Source organism: Artemia franciscana, chromosome 9 (assembly GCF_032884065.1).
Source record: "Artemia franciscana chromosome 9, ASM3288406v1, whole genome shotgun sequence".
NCBI lineage: Eukaryota > Metazoa > Arthropoda > Branchiopoda > Anostraca > Artemiidae > Artemia > Artemia franciscana.
Genome location: NC_088871.1, coordinates 12206893 through 12221398, shown reverse-complemented (window position 1 = coordinate 12221398; position 14506 = coordinate 12206893). Strand labels below are relative to the sequence as shown.

The 14506-nt window shown below is 35.8% G+C and overlaps 1 protein-coding gene across 1 annotated transcript in view; it reads right to left on the bottom strand.

Moving 5' to 3' along the window:
* Nucleotides 1–14506, bottom strand: part of LOC136031005 (uncharacterized) — a 62397-nt gene that overhangs the window by 23132 nt on the left and 24759 nt on the right. Inside the window, exon 2 of the mRNA XM_065710168.1 lies at nt 7725–7905. Within this exon, the coding sequence (XP_065566240.1) occupies nt 7725–7905 (181 nt within the window). The remainder of the gene's footprint in view (nt 1–7724; nt 7906–14506) is intronic.

Sequence of the window (14506 nt, the reverse complement as noted above, 5' to 3'; positions counted from 1 at the left end):
TACACTTGAATCATAGGCAGTGCAATGGCGTTGCCTAAGTAAAGATCGATGTTGGCACAATATATTATTCTTATTTATCATTATTATTATCATCGTTTTCTTTTTTTTTGGTTTGTTTGTCTGTCTTAGATCAGGGTACTTCGTATCAAAGAAGCTGTCGAAGAAACTTCAAAAAGAATTCACGTAATTGAAAATTGAGAGAACTAGTCTCTTTTTTAATAGTCGAAAGTGATCGGAGGGCTATTAGCCCCCTTCATGCCAATCATTTCCCCAAACACTTTCAATCAAAATTTTGATAGAGCCATTTTGTTCAACGTAGTTGAATGGTCTGAAAATCATGTGTTTGAAGCTGACAACCCTCCCCCTCCACAGCCTTGGGGACAAGAGTTATAATTCATGCCCACGGGGCAGATAAAACAGGCTCATTCGATTGGAAATTGAGAGGAATAGTGCCCTTCTTATTAGTCGAAAGTGATCGGCGGGTAAATGCCCTACCACGCTCATTATTTCCCCAAACACTTTGAATCAAAATTTTGAGACAGCTATTTTGTTCAACGTAGTTAAAAGGTAAGGAAGTTATGTCTTCAAGGATTACAAATAACCCCCAGCCCTCAGGGCAAGGGTTGTAAGTTATGCCCTGGGGCATATGAGGTTTTTTTTTTTATAGAAAGCGTGGTCATATAAACATCAAAGGGGGCTCACTGGTAATCAGAAGCTCTAGTGCCACTGTCAAGAGTCAAAGTGATGGGAGGGCAACAACCCCCCCGATTATACTCACGTTGTACATTGTCCCAAAATTCTTCTAATGTAAATTTTGAGATAGCCATTTTATGAAAAAGAGTCTAAATGTCATATAAAAACGCTTTTAGGGCTTAAACAAACCCCCAGAGCCTTGGGGCAAGGGTTGTGAATGATACCCAGGGGCATTTAAGGTTTATATGGAAGGGATGGTTGTAGAAACTTTAGAGGGCAGTCTAAACCTTTTAAGAGTCAAAAGTGATGGAGGGCAGCTAGCCTTCCTCCCTCCCCTCCAAATATCTCTATCCACTAAACAAATCTGAATAAAATGGTGAGAGAGCGATTTTGCTCAAAATAGTCCAAAAAACATATAGCAATGCCTATAGCGTTGACACCCCCCAACGCCCTTGGGATAGGGTGTTAAGTAATGCCCTAGGGAAAAATAAGGTTTTTATGGTATGGGTGGTCCTATAAACTTCAGATGGGGGTATTTTGATTTGCAATTGGAAGTTATAGTGCCCTTTTTAAGAGTAAAAAGTAATCCAATCAAAATTTCGAGATAACAATTTTGTTCGTTGCAATTGAAGGGTCTGGAAATTATGTCTTTGAGGAAGACAGACCTGCCCCCAAAGCTCTCAGGGCAAGGGTTGTAAGTTATTCCCCGAGGGCATATAAGGTTTTTTATAGAGTTGCGGTCGTAAATACTTGGGAGGGGGCTCATTGGATTGGCAATCTGAATTTCTAGTACCCTTTTTTGAGAGTCAAAGTAATCAGAGGGCAGCTAAACCCCCAAACACGTCGTGTTTGGCAGTAAAAAGGCAGTATTTGCACGTTACCTCAACTACAACTACTGCTGCTTCTACTGCTACTACAAGTACTATTACTACTACTACTACTATCACTAAAACTGCTACTTCTGTAGCGAGTCCTACTAAGGCTGAGGATATTAAAAAATATATCTGATGAAACGTTGAGAGGAAAACTGAAGCAAATCAAATCATACTATGTGTATACAGATCGCTGATACGGACGTTTAAGCAATATTTTTTGAACGGCCTATAATATAAAGAGGAAACTTCAAGGGGATCATGAGTGGGATGTTCATCACGTATGAAGGATAAAATTTGACAGAATATTGAGGGAGAATTTGAACTAAATCAAAACACACTATGCGCATGTAGATTTTCAAAAGGGCTTATCTCAAGAACTGATTTGGGTATTAAATTGAAATTTTCGGAGAATATTTAAAGGGGAAGATCAATTGACAAAAAACTCACATAAAAACAATATTTAAAGGGTTATATATGCATGCCACGACTAGCACTAACACCACTGCCACTTTTCCATAAGCTACTACTGCTATTAAAATACTCCAACTACTACTTCAATTGCAACAACTTGTTAGGCTTACAGTATTAGGGTAAAAAGGGCGTCAAAAGGGTGTCAAAAGCGTCAACAATATTTTTTGGATAAAAAAAGGTAAAAAAAAGGTAAAGGATACGGCATTAGACTTTACAGTCCGTACCGGCGGTGCTGATCTCCGTTTCTTGGCCCTTCAGCCAGGAAGTGCAATGGGGGGTTGGGGGCCAGCCATCCAGTGCTTTCGCACACCCTTCCTGTTTACCTTCCCCAGATTTCTCCAGGTACCCATTTAGAGCTGGGTCGACTCTGACTATGCTTACAGAGTCACGCCACTGACCCCCGTCCCAAACTGAAGAATTGGGTACACTGGGATTCGAACCCGCGCCCTCTCAGACAAGGGATCCTGAATCCAGCGCACCAACCCACTCGGCCAGGACGGCCTGGATTTTGGATGGCATAACATGTCAAGGTGAAACTTCCGGGGCATCATGAAAGCGATGTTCAACTGACCAAAGGACAATATGCACATGCTACTACTGCTAATAATGCTTCTGCTGCTACTGCTGCTAATACAACACTAACACTGCAACAACTTCTAATACCACCGAAACTACTGTGATAATAGTACTATTTAGGCTAAGTCTATGAAGGTAAAATTTGAGAGAATATTGATGGCAAATTCGAACTAACAAAAGACACTATGTGCAATAAGACTGTCAAAATAGCGTATTTTAAGAATTGGTTTGTGCATTAAGTTGGAACTAATGTTTAGGGAGAGTTTCAATTAAAAAAAAAAAAAAAAAACTATGCATATGCAAGTATTAAAAGGACATATAAGCAATATCATAGGCAGCGCCGCTCTATCATAGAAGTTCAGCTGATACTGACAATCAGCCCTCCTCTAACTCATAATTTTCCAAACATTTCCAATTAAGAGTTAAGATAGCCTTTTTGTTCAGCACAGCTGAACTATCTTGAAACCATCAGTAGGGATGTTGCGTAGGTCGACCCTCAACAGTTCTGCAATTTGCCCATTATATTTAAAAACTAAATGTTGAATTAATATTAAATCAAAAAGCACTGTGTGTATGCTGATTGGCAATAAAGTATCGCAGTATCGCAGTATCGCAAGTATCGCAGTATCTCAAGTATCGCAGTATCTCAGCAGTATCGCAAGAAAAACTGAGGGTTGTTATGTTCAGACATTCGATGCTCCTTCTTTAGCTAATCCTCCTTTTAAAATATATCTCAATCAAAAGAGTGTAAGTGTATCCAAGCTGTCAATGTGCATAGATGGATTATTTTTCTAGGTACCCCTAGGCCTTCACAAGGCCAGAATACAATTTGCACTTAACCGATTTTTTTTTATGTTTTCACTTTGAGAACTTTAATAAATCAAATATAAAAATTTTAAGGAATAAATGTGAGCATATTTATATTAAACTTACAATGCACATTCATTTTTACTTTTTTCAGTAAACTGCAAATTACCTTGGGTTTTGAGCCCAACTCATGTTAATTTCTGCTCGTTTTGAGTTTGATTCGATTATTTATTTTTATTTCGGTTATGTAATTTTTGTTCGTTTTGGGTTTCATAATTCATCGAGGCTGATTTGTCGTCGTCTTACGCTTGGTAGATTATTTTATTTTTGCTCACTTTTAGTTTAACGGAATTCTTTACTTTTTTTGAAAACTTATTTCATGGAAAAAGTTTTTTTTTTATATTTAATATTGAGATAGATCAAAGAATTACAAGATATAAAGGTTTCAGAACAAACCTTCTTAAGTTGAGGATGTTCTGTCCCAGAAACTTTTAAAGGTGAACACTGATTAGAAGTAGCATCAAAAACGGAATAAATCCACCTGTTTCAGTATACTAAATTTGTGAATATCTCGGTCTGGAAACTTTTTACAATGCAATTTTTGTCAAATAAATTCCCAGAATATTCTGCTCCGGATACTCTCTACAATATTGTCAAATTAATTTCAAAACTTTTTCCATTACAACAAATTGAGCATTATCAGAAAAAGAACTTGAACAATTGAATTCAAAACAATTTGAAGGGACAATGGCCCCTTCCCTAGATTAAACAAAAAAATTATTTTGTATTTTCAAGGGGAAAAACGTGTATTTTCGTTGATAGGAATCGAAAAACAATAAAATTACTCCTGCTTGGATTTGGAAAAGTACACTTTACCTCCACCCTCTATTTTCGTAAATTGGTTCCCTAAGTAAGAAAAGAAATATTAGTGATGATGTAAATTTTCTAACAGTTCAAAAAGAAAAACTTAAGTTATTTGCATGCACCTGACTATAATAATTTTCATCGGCTAAGAATAGTCAATTCTTAAAAAAAAAAAAAAAAAAAAAAAAAAAAAAAAAAAAAAAAAAAAAAAAAAAAAAAAGCAAAAGACTAATTTAAACATTTACAAAAAACCCATGATGTTTCTTTACAATAAGTAGGAAACTACGGTCTGACAACTAATTAAAGCGATTGACTCTTACATATGACATGTACTTGCTTTTTTGCGGTAATTAAATATACATCTGGCAAGGAAACCTAACCGCCTGAACCTTCGTCTTTACCATAAAAAGAGTTTCTGCAGCGTATCATATGATCAAAGATTGCGACAATTGAAATAAGAATACAGAAAAGATAAGTAAGCGCTTCAAGCTATTGTCCTTTTTTTATACTAAACAAAATCCACACCAAACAAGACAAACAATTTCAATTTGTTTTTTTTTCGAAGGTGACGGTCAACATTTTAACTTCAGACAAGGATATCCATAAAATGGGTGGGGGGGGGTTATTAACTCAAATACCCGCCTCCATACAACGTACTTGATGCTCTAACATAAAACCCATCTGTGAAACAACGCACACGACCCCTTTTGTGGATATCTGGACATCCACAGACCCTTCCCCCCATCATTATGGCTAGGGACACTGATTCCAGATTGTCAACTGAACTTAGAATTCCATAAAAAATACAGTATTCTAAAATATGCAAAAAAAAGCCGTGGAAAGTCGGAAACCCCCCGGATTAGAAGAATTCATAGTTTCTAAATACTCTGCACTCGAAGAAATTCCGGATCGAAATTCGATTGCACAGTAGTTCTAAAAAAGGCCTGCGCGAAATACGGCTCGGGGGTTACATACTCTTCTTTAGCACTTACACCGCAGCCAAGCAAGTCCTTTGCGAAGAGGCTAAATATTACAAAAAAATTGTTCTCTTCTGTATACCACCAATGTTGAGAAGCAATATCTATATTATTCTGTACTCCCCCATGACCGTATTCATGGGGTTCCCAGGTTACCCCCCTTCTCCCACCCAATAATTTTGCCTGACTTGTAAAAAAGTGATAAAAATACATGTAAAATTTTTTTTACACATACAAAGCTTGATAATCACTAATCTACTTTCGTAGCCCACTCCAAAAAAAAATCCTGGATACGGCGCTACCCCCCATCCCTCACCTTTAAGGCTAAATATCCATTTCAAACTCTTGCCTAAACTTGGGATTCCCAGCAGCGTAGCATAGTCTGCAAATTTACAAAAACTCTCGAAAATCAAAAGCCCTTGGATTAGAAAAAGTACACTAAAGCTTCTAATAATCATACGAATTAAAGTTACCTCCCCCCTTGCCCCCTGAAATCCCAAGTTTCCTTGGATTTCATGGTACTTCCTAGTCAAATTACCAATTTGTGTTCTTAAATATTGCCCCGCCCTTTTTTCTGAAAATTTTCTGGGCATGTGCCTGATCTCAAGAGCCACCATACCAAGTGAAAACATGTGATTTCTCTACAGTTCTCTTTTCACTAATTGGTTTGATATTTTTTTTTAGAATTTATTGCCTTCTACTTCTTCTACTTAATTCACAGGTTTCTACCTCTGTTCTATTTTTGATATACAGCCGCACTTTCTAGGTTTAAAAGTGAAGGAAATCACACTTTAAATCAATTAAATGAAAAAAAAAAAAATATGTTCTAACAAAAGATATTCACCACCCTCCCGCTCAAACTATTAATATTTTTACAATTTTTCCCATGAGTTTTTTGTTTTTCACATAATTGTAAGTTTTTCCAGTCTTTTTTCGTATTCGTTCTTACCTCTTAGATTTGGGTGTTATTTTTTCCTGAGTATCTTTCAGGTCTGAGAAAAGTATATCCTTATATTTGACTTTAATTGTTACAGCCAAGGGGTTGCCACTTCATTGATCCAACTGCACAATTCTTATTACAGGTATGTAGGTATATTTCGAGAAAAAACAGCCTTACGTTCGAAAACATTTACCATTAATATTAATCAAAATATTAAAACATTTCATAATCAGCTTCAAATGGAGATTCTTCCTCATATGACAGCTTGTTTCTTAATTTTAAAATTTTATTTTTATTTTTTTAAGACATTTTTTTAGTTCTTGGTTACTATGGGCTAGAGTTCATTCTTTACTAGGTTACGGTCGATACTGCAACAATGACAAATTATGTTGATAAACATATGGTCTTTCAAAATTAGGATTTAGAAAATAGTTAACTTTACACTCGAGTCTATATAAATAAATTATTCTGTTTCACAGCACTTGCCATAGATCAAGTCCAACCAAGGTTGACTGTCTGTCATTAGGATAAGTTGTTCAAACTATAAAATCCTGTATCAAAGATTAGACAACATTTTCCATGATTAAGCTTTAATCATGCTTTTACTATATTTTTTATATATGCTTTAATATAACTTTAAATGTTCAAGTTCAAGTTCCTTTTATTATCAATATCCATCCATTTATAAACAAAAATATCCCAAAGGGCTCAATGGCCCGTGACCAAGATCAGGCTTCAGTGTTGTCTATCACTATATTTGAGTGTTATTGTGAGTGTTATATATGATTAAATATATTTGTGAGTGTTGTGAGTGTTTGTGAGTGTTATATATGATTAAAATATTTAAAACCTGTTGTAGCACAGTGGATTGATGCTTCGCTTAGCAATGAGGAGCACCAGGGTTCGATCCCCGCTGCAGCAAGGTTGGATGAATATTCACACGTAGACTGGAATAAGCTGAAAATGTCACTTATTTCATTCAAATATTCAAGCTAATCACGTACTTGTTAACATGACTTTGACACATCTAATGGTGAAATGTCCAATTTCTAGGTGGTATGATAGAGATTTTACAAAGATTTCTCCGTTAAAGAGTGGAATAGATGGCCGACAACTGGGTATCTTACCCTATCCTAAATATTCATTGACAATAGGAAATTTATTTTGAGTTTTTTTTTTTAGTCAGTAAACATGAAATGTTCAGTTCAGAGAGTTGATAAAAAAAAAAAAAAAAAAAAGAAAAAAAAAAAAAAAAAAAAAGAAAAGGTTGTCATTGTAAAAAAAAACATGATATTTTCATTTACCAAAAGATAATAAATGTCCTTTTACTTTTTGAAAGGAATACAAACAATTTGAAGTTTGAAAAAAATGCCCCCTCAATTTAAACTTTTTTGCATACTCATGAAAAATTAAGGAAATAAAAAAAAGGTGAATATTTTTTCTTAGTTTCTGACTTGGATATAGTGGGGGCTCGAGACACCCAGTATATCCTTAAATGAAGTATTTAATGAAAAAAATTACCTTATCGATAAATGTACATCCGTGAAGTCCGGTAACTTGAGAACGTCGTACGTCTGGAACTTTAAAATAGGTATGAAGTAATAAATTGAAACTAAACGTCAATTCTTTGCTCGGATTGTAAACTCCTATGTTAAAATGAAGCTCCTTCTCTCGAAGAATCAACCGATAAGAAAGACGAAATCTGAAAATGAAATAGATAAGAAACTAAGAAGAAAAGTGATCAAATCAGAAAGCTGAAGAAAGAGAGAGTCACAGAGCGAGAGTGAGAGACGGAGAAAGAGAAAGAAAGGAAGAGAGAGAGAGAGAGAGAGAGAGAGAGAGAGAGAGAGGGGAATGAAGAGAGGAAAGGGAAGTGTTGAAGTGAAAAAAGGGAGAAAAGAAAGGGCAGAGAAAGTAGGAGACAGGAATAAGGGGAAGATGGAAAAGAAAACAGAGCATGGGTAGATATAAGATGAATAATCTATCATTATGTAATTTTTTAACCAAATCAATACTTGATTTATCTCCTAAAACAATTTAAAACAAAAACATATAGAAGGAGGCTACTTATAGGAGAACCATGACCTCTTCTCTGAAGGGCCAAAAATGCTGCACTTACCGCCCTCAAAGGTCGTAATTTCCAGTGGTAAACTGATCCCGGAAAAATTATTCAATCCGAGTTATCTACTGCTGTTATAGCCTGTCCTGAGTAACATTGCTAGTTATGACAATGAGCAAAGACACTAGTAGAACAATAATATTCACGTTGTATGCAAAAAATTTCCGTATCCCTTTTTCTTTAAATTATTATTTCTCCAAGAAGCAATAAAAACAAACATAAAGTTCAGAATAAATCAAAGTCATACAAATCATCAGTTAGAACCATAAAATCATTTGGCCACAAGTTGATTTGTATTATTTTGCATTCTGTCTACAAAACAAGACATTAACCTGTCCAATTAAATTCGAAAATAGTGATCATAAATGTCTGATTTGCAAATTTTTGCAACAACGCTGCCTCTCAGCATTAGCCTATAAAAAATTATCGTATTCTCAATTGGCAATAAAAATTAGTTATGTTCAACTTCATATGACAAAAACTGACAACACCAGATGCAGCATCTCATTATATTCCTTGGAATTCTTTGCGGATTCGATACAATGCAAGAGGTATATGCACAGGAGCGTATCTGAGAGGGATAAAAACTCGAAAAAAGTAAAAATAAACAAATGGATTGACAACAAAGCAGATTACTTAAAAAATTATATCAATATTCTGGGGAGGGGGGAAGAGGAGATTATGGAATCTGAGATCCTTGCCTCGGCGTACGTGTATATTAGCTTGGTATTAAGGGCTGCATGAAATAAGCCAGTTGAAAATTGATACTCATTATGTATAAGAGCTTCAAAATGAAAACGTCAAATATTCAGTTTGCTGTTTAGATTCGTGAGGCGAAACAGCATATATATATATATATATATATATATATATATATATATATATATATATATATATATATAATATATATATATACATACATATATATATATATATATATATATATATATATTGAAAAAAGAAATCACCAATGCAACAGCACAAACACAGAAATAAACCTACACCATAAAAAAACCATATGAACAAAAAAAAAAAGACAGAAGGAGAAAGGAAGACTGTTTTCCTACTTTAGTAATTCTTCATATGCTTCTTCTTATACTTCTTATACTTTTCTCTTATAATTCTCCTTTGTAATTCTACTTCTTATATTTGTGTTATTTGTTTTTGTGTTTTTTGTGTTCTTTGTGTTAATTGTAGTTCTTTGTTTTTCTCCTTGTACTCCACTTTTTCCCTTTTGTAAGTGGGTAAGAAATAAATTATTATTATTATTAATATAGATCAGTACTTGAATGAGGCCTTAACCCTACTCATCCATCCAATTACATAGGTCGAACAGCATAACCATAGACAATCAACCGCAAAGAATAATCCATGAACAGGCAGTCGTGTCGTAAGTAAGTATAAGTCGTCATTTACCAAATATTAAAAACAATAAAAAAAATACAAATAATTCAGAGGCAGCAACCCAACACAAGGGATCATCAGGAGAATACACACTTGCCCATAGGGTTTCGGCACTTTCAATTCCCTACCCAGGCACGTGGCGTGCCTGTCATAGATTCCCTACGGTATCCCCGTTATTCATTTCTATTACGTTTTTACGAGTCGGACAAACATTTCGGGGGAAAAGGTAAACCCCCTAACCAACACCCCGTGAATACGGCCTTGGGTACCCGACCGACTGACTCAAATAGTAAGCTATACGAAAAATATGGTTCAGTCCCGCTTTCTAGGGCTATAATGAGAGAAAGGATGAGATGTCTAGGGCGAAAGATTGCCAAAGATTGTCCTTGTTGGCCAACCGTCTAGGGCCAAGCGAATAGTGGGTCGTCATCTTCAAAGAGGGTGGGAGGGCGGTGGGCTGTTTGTAGTGGCAGAATAAACAACTAAATTTACAAAAATAGTGAACAAAATCACAAGAATTGAAGCACCTAGTGGAAACTTAAACAGCCATATATATTTTAAATTAAAAAAATCTTGCGCTCAATTTTTGAATGAAAAAGACCACCGCATGCAATTATGCAATTTTTGATAATAGCGAGCGTAAATAAGCAAAAAACGCATGTTACCAAACAGCTTAAAAGGTAGAGCTTACCTTTTAAAAGGTACAGATGAAAGCATCTTTGGTTGTTAACATAGGTTAATGTTTACTTTTCACTGTCAAAAAGTGTTGTCAAATTCGATTAACTAGCGTTGTTTATTCATTTTCACGACTCAACGTGGCAACGCTAACTAAGCGGTCCTGCTCTAAAAACATACACAATTTTGAAACAATCAAAAGAGAGATTTTTGAAAATTACAGTTTCAGCTATGAATCAGTCTAGGATAGGTTCAGGGGACAAAAACGTTTTTATTTTGACGCGCTTGGTACTTTTAAAGAAAGACACACAAGAGACAAAATGACATAAAGATACAAAGTTACAAATATCTGCCTTTGAAGAAGAGGACAACATAGACATTAGTACAATCGGAGCGAAGTTGTCGTATGCACACACGCACGCACGTAGGGACAAGGGCTCGTGCGCCCCCAGAATCTTAAATATCTAGTTGTTCCAATGCGATATCTCATACTTTTTCGTATAGCTTGTCCATTTTCGCGTCTTTTTTTAATCTCTGGATCCTTCCCCCCAAAAAATATTTCTGTTATTGTTTCCATTCAAGTACAAATTCAATCTAGATCCTAGAACCCCCCCCCCAGAAATAGGGACCTACTAAAAGGTATCTTAATACCTGTTATTGCTCAGTAAAAAAAGTCTAAATTATTTACTTGTGGAATGATAACTGAACTTGGAACAAAATTTCAGCTGAGAATACCAAATGGTTTAAAAACTTCGGTTTTTTTTAGTAATTCCGGTGGCAGCAAAGGTGCAAGAAAATTGCAACCGTATTTGCAAAGGAGTACCCACAAGTTGTCGTCCGTTTTGCGAACAATGACTCTCACCTCGCTTGAGTGTAGCCTAGGATTGCGGAGCTTGCAAAATCGCAACCCAATTCATAGGAGACAGAAAAAGGGTAAGTATTTTCCGGCCTATAACCCCTTTGATGCTATATTTGGGCGTCCTATTCAAGCTTCACTTATCAATGGAGTAATATACAATACTACACAGTGTTCTGGGCGTTAAGGGAAGGGGGGGGGGGTTGATTATTAAACATATGTTTCCAGTCGGATTTTTCAAGAGTCCTTTAAATACAGGGGAAAGGGGACTTGCCTTTCCTGTAAACATTGAGTTTGGCTATGGATATATAGCGTTTAACATTATTATTCTGCATTTAAAATTAAGCTCTCTTTCATATTATATACTGTTACAAATCCCTGTTTTTAAATGAGTTCCAGTTCTATACTTAGAAACAAAAAACGCCAACCAGCATATCAATTACACCTGACGAGAGTTTACGATATAATGCAGCAGAAAACGACACTCTGATGTGATGCAATCTTTTGCTACTTGAAATAGACACTACAACTTACAATCCGTTCTGAAGAAGCTTACCCTTCCTCTCCTCGGTGAACACCCATTTGTAACAAATCATCCAACCAAAAAGGTATCTTAATACCTGTTATTGCTCAGTAAAAAAAGTCTAAATTATTTACTTGTGGAATGATAACTGAATTTTGAACAAAATTTCAGCTGAGAATACCAAATGGTTTAAAAACTTCGTTTTTTTTTTAGTAATTCCGGTGGCAGCAACGGTGCTAGAAAATTGCAACCGTATTTGCAAAGGAGTACCCACAAGTGGTCGTCCGTTTTGCGAACAATGACTCTCACCTCGCTTGAGTGTAGCCTAGGATTGCGGAGCTTGCAAAATCGCAACCCAATTCATAGGAGACAGAAAAAGGGTAAGTATTTTCCGGCCTATAAACCCCTTTGATGCTATATTTGGGCGTCCTATTCAAGCTTCACTTATCAATGGAGTAATATACAATACTACACAGTGTTCTGGGCGTTAAGGGAAGGGGGGGGGGTTGATTATTAAACATATGTTTCCAGTCGGATTTTTCAAGAGTCCTTTAAATACAGGGGAAAGGGGGACTTGCCTTTCCTGTAAACATTGAGTTTGGCTATGGATATATAGCGTTTAACATTATTATTCTGCATTTAAAATTAAGCTCTCTTTCATATTATATACTGTTACAAATCCCTGTTTTTAGATGAGTTCCAGTTCTATACTTAAAAACAAAAAACGCCAACCAGCATATCAATTACACCTGACGAGAGTTTACGATATAATGCAGCAGAAAACGACACTTTGATGTGATGCAATCTTTTGCTACTTGAAATAGGCACTACAACTTACAATCCGTTCTGAAGAAGCTTACCCTTCCTCTCCTCGGTGAACACCCATTTGTAACAAATCATCCAACCAAAAAAAGGATATATAAAATAAGCAAACGCTCTGATGCAGTCAATTTAATTTTACGATCTTATCGGGATCGTACAACCAATAAATTATGGGTGAAGGTGAATTAATGCACCGAGGATGATACTAATTCAACTAGCTTATGACTTCAAAGATTCATAATTTAGCACTCAAAATCGGGAAAACGATAATATACATTAGAAAAAGAATTCGAACTAATGATAACAATTTCTCGAAAGCCTAGGGCGTAAGGCGTAGAACATTGCTTGAAACTGTCCCGATGTTTATTATAACGACTGTTTAGCACCTTTCTGTCGTTTCTTAAAATCAAAGAGGGCATTGTTTTTGTTTGACCTTGCCACCCGACACGTCCTCTCATAATCTAGGAATTAGTTCCAGCTCCAGCATGCCATCTTTACTGGAAAAAGAGCACTTAAATAGAGTTTCACATACAAAAAGAAAAGAAAAAAAAAGAAAAGGAATCAGTACGACTATGTGGAGACACTATCACAGTATTCTGCATAGGAGGGAGGCTGGTGTGAGCTACAGATTTACTGGGATGGGGCTACATAACACAGTTTTCCAAACAGCATATGAACCATTTTTCCATTACTTATTGGTTACTTAAAATCCACTGATGGTAACATGTTGCTCAAAATCCTCTCAGTATAAGTCCCAAAATCTTCAGCAACAGGGAAATTGAATCACATATTCCCGTGATAGAACATGCCACTAAGACATGGCCGTATCCAGAGGGGGGGGGGGTTGAGGGTTTGATCCTCCTGAAATGTTTGTCCGACTTGTAAAAACGTAAAAAAATAATACACACAAATTTTTGATAGGTTTTTTTAAAGCTCTTTTGAACCCCTACACCTGAAAAAATCCTTTAATAGCCCCCCCTAAAAAAATCCTAGATACAGCCCTACAGCAAGATTCTGGATATGCAACCTCCCATGGAAGACAGAAAATATGCTATCAAGAAGAAAAGAAGACTCATTTCTCTCAAAAGAAACAGTTTTTTTCATTCATACCCCCCACATTTTCTTTTGGCCCACCCTTTTTAAAAAAAAAAATTATGCAATCGTGCTTCCATTTGCCAAATTATTTATGCCACTTTTAATAGCACTTCATAGAGGAAATAAATCTACTTTCAGAAATAATACGTACATGGTCATGAATTGCATTAATCTGCTTCCTATGTCCTGGTTGCACTATCATTATTATCTTAATTTATTGTAGAGAGTTTGGACAGTTGCTAAACCATATAGGTCATTAAATTCCAGTTTCAGATATTAAAAACCAGTTATTTTTTTATAATATCCATAGGACAGGCTTCTGTGTGCAAAATCCATGACAGGGAGGTTTAAAAAAAAACATCCTTCTTATCCTTTTCGAGTTTGTTTTATATTTTCACTTGGAATGGCACCCTTTATATCACTCCCACTTTTTTCTTCAATTTTCCCCTAGTAGCCGTGTACACAAGGAGAATCAGGATTTACACTTCTCCCAATCTTAAACTTTTTACGATTTACCCATAACTCCTGATATCGAAAAATTCACCATCTAATATTTTCACGTTCGCCCAAATAAAAATGTCGTCCCCCCACCAAAAAAAGATCCTTCCTACACGCAAGTTCTCGTGGATCCTACCTTAATATCGGAGAAGTGTCAGAAGTGAAAAAATGCCCAATTAAGAGAGAATTCAATTCCTCCCTCATAGGTTTTCAGGTTTTCAGAATACAATTTCCTGTATCTCCATTAAAAAAATATATCAAACAGTTCGTGGTAACGAACTGTAGTAAGGAGCGACCCGGCTCAATAGTAA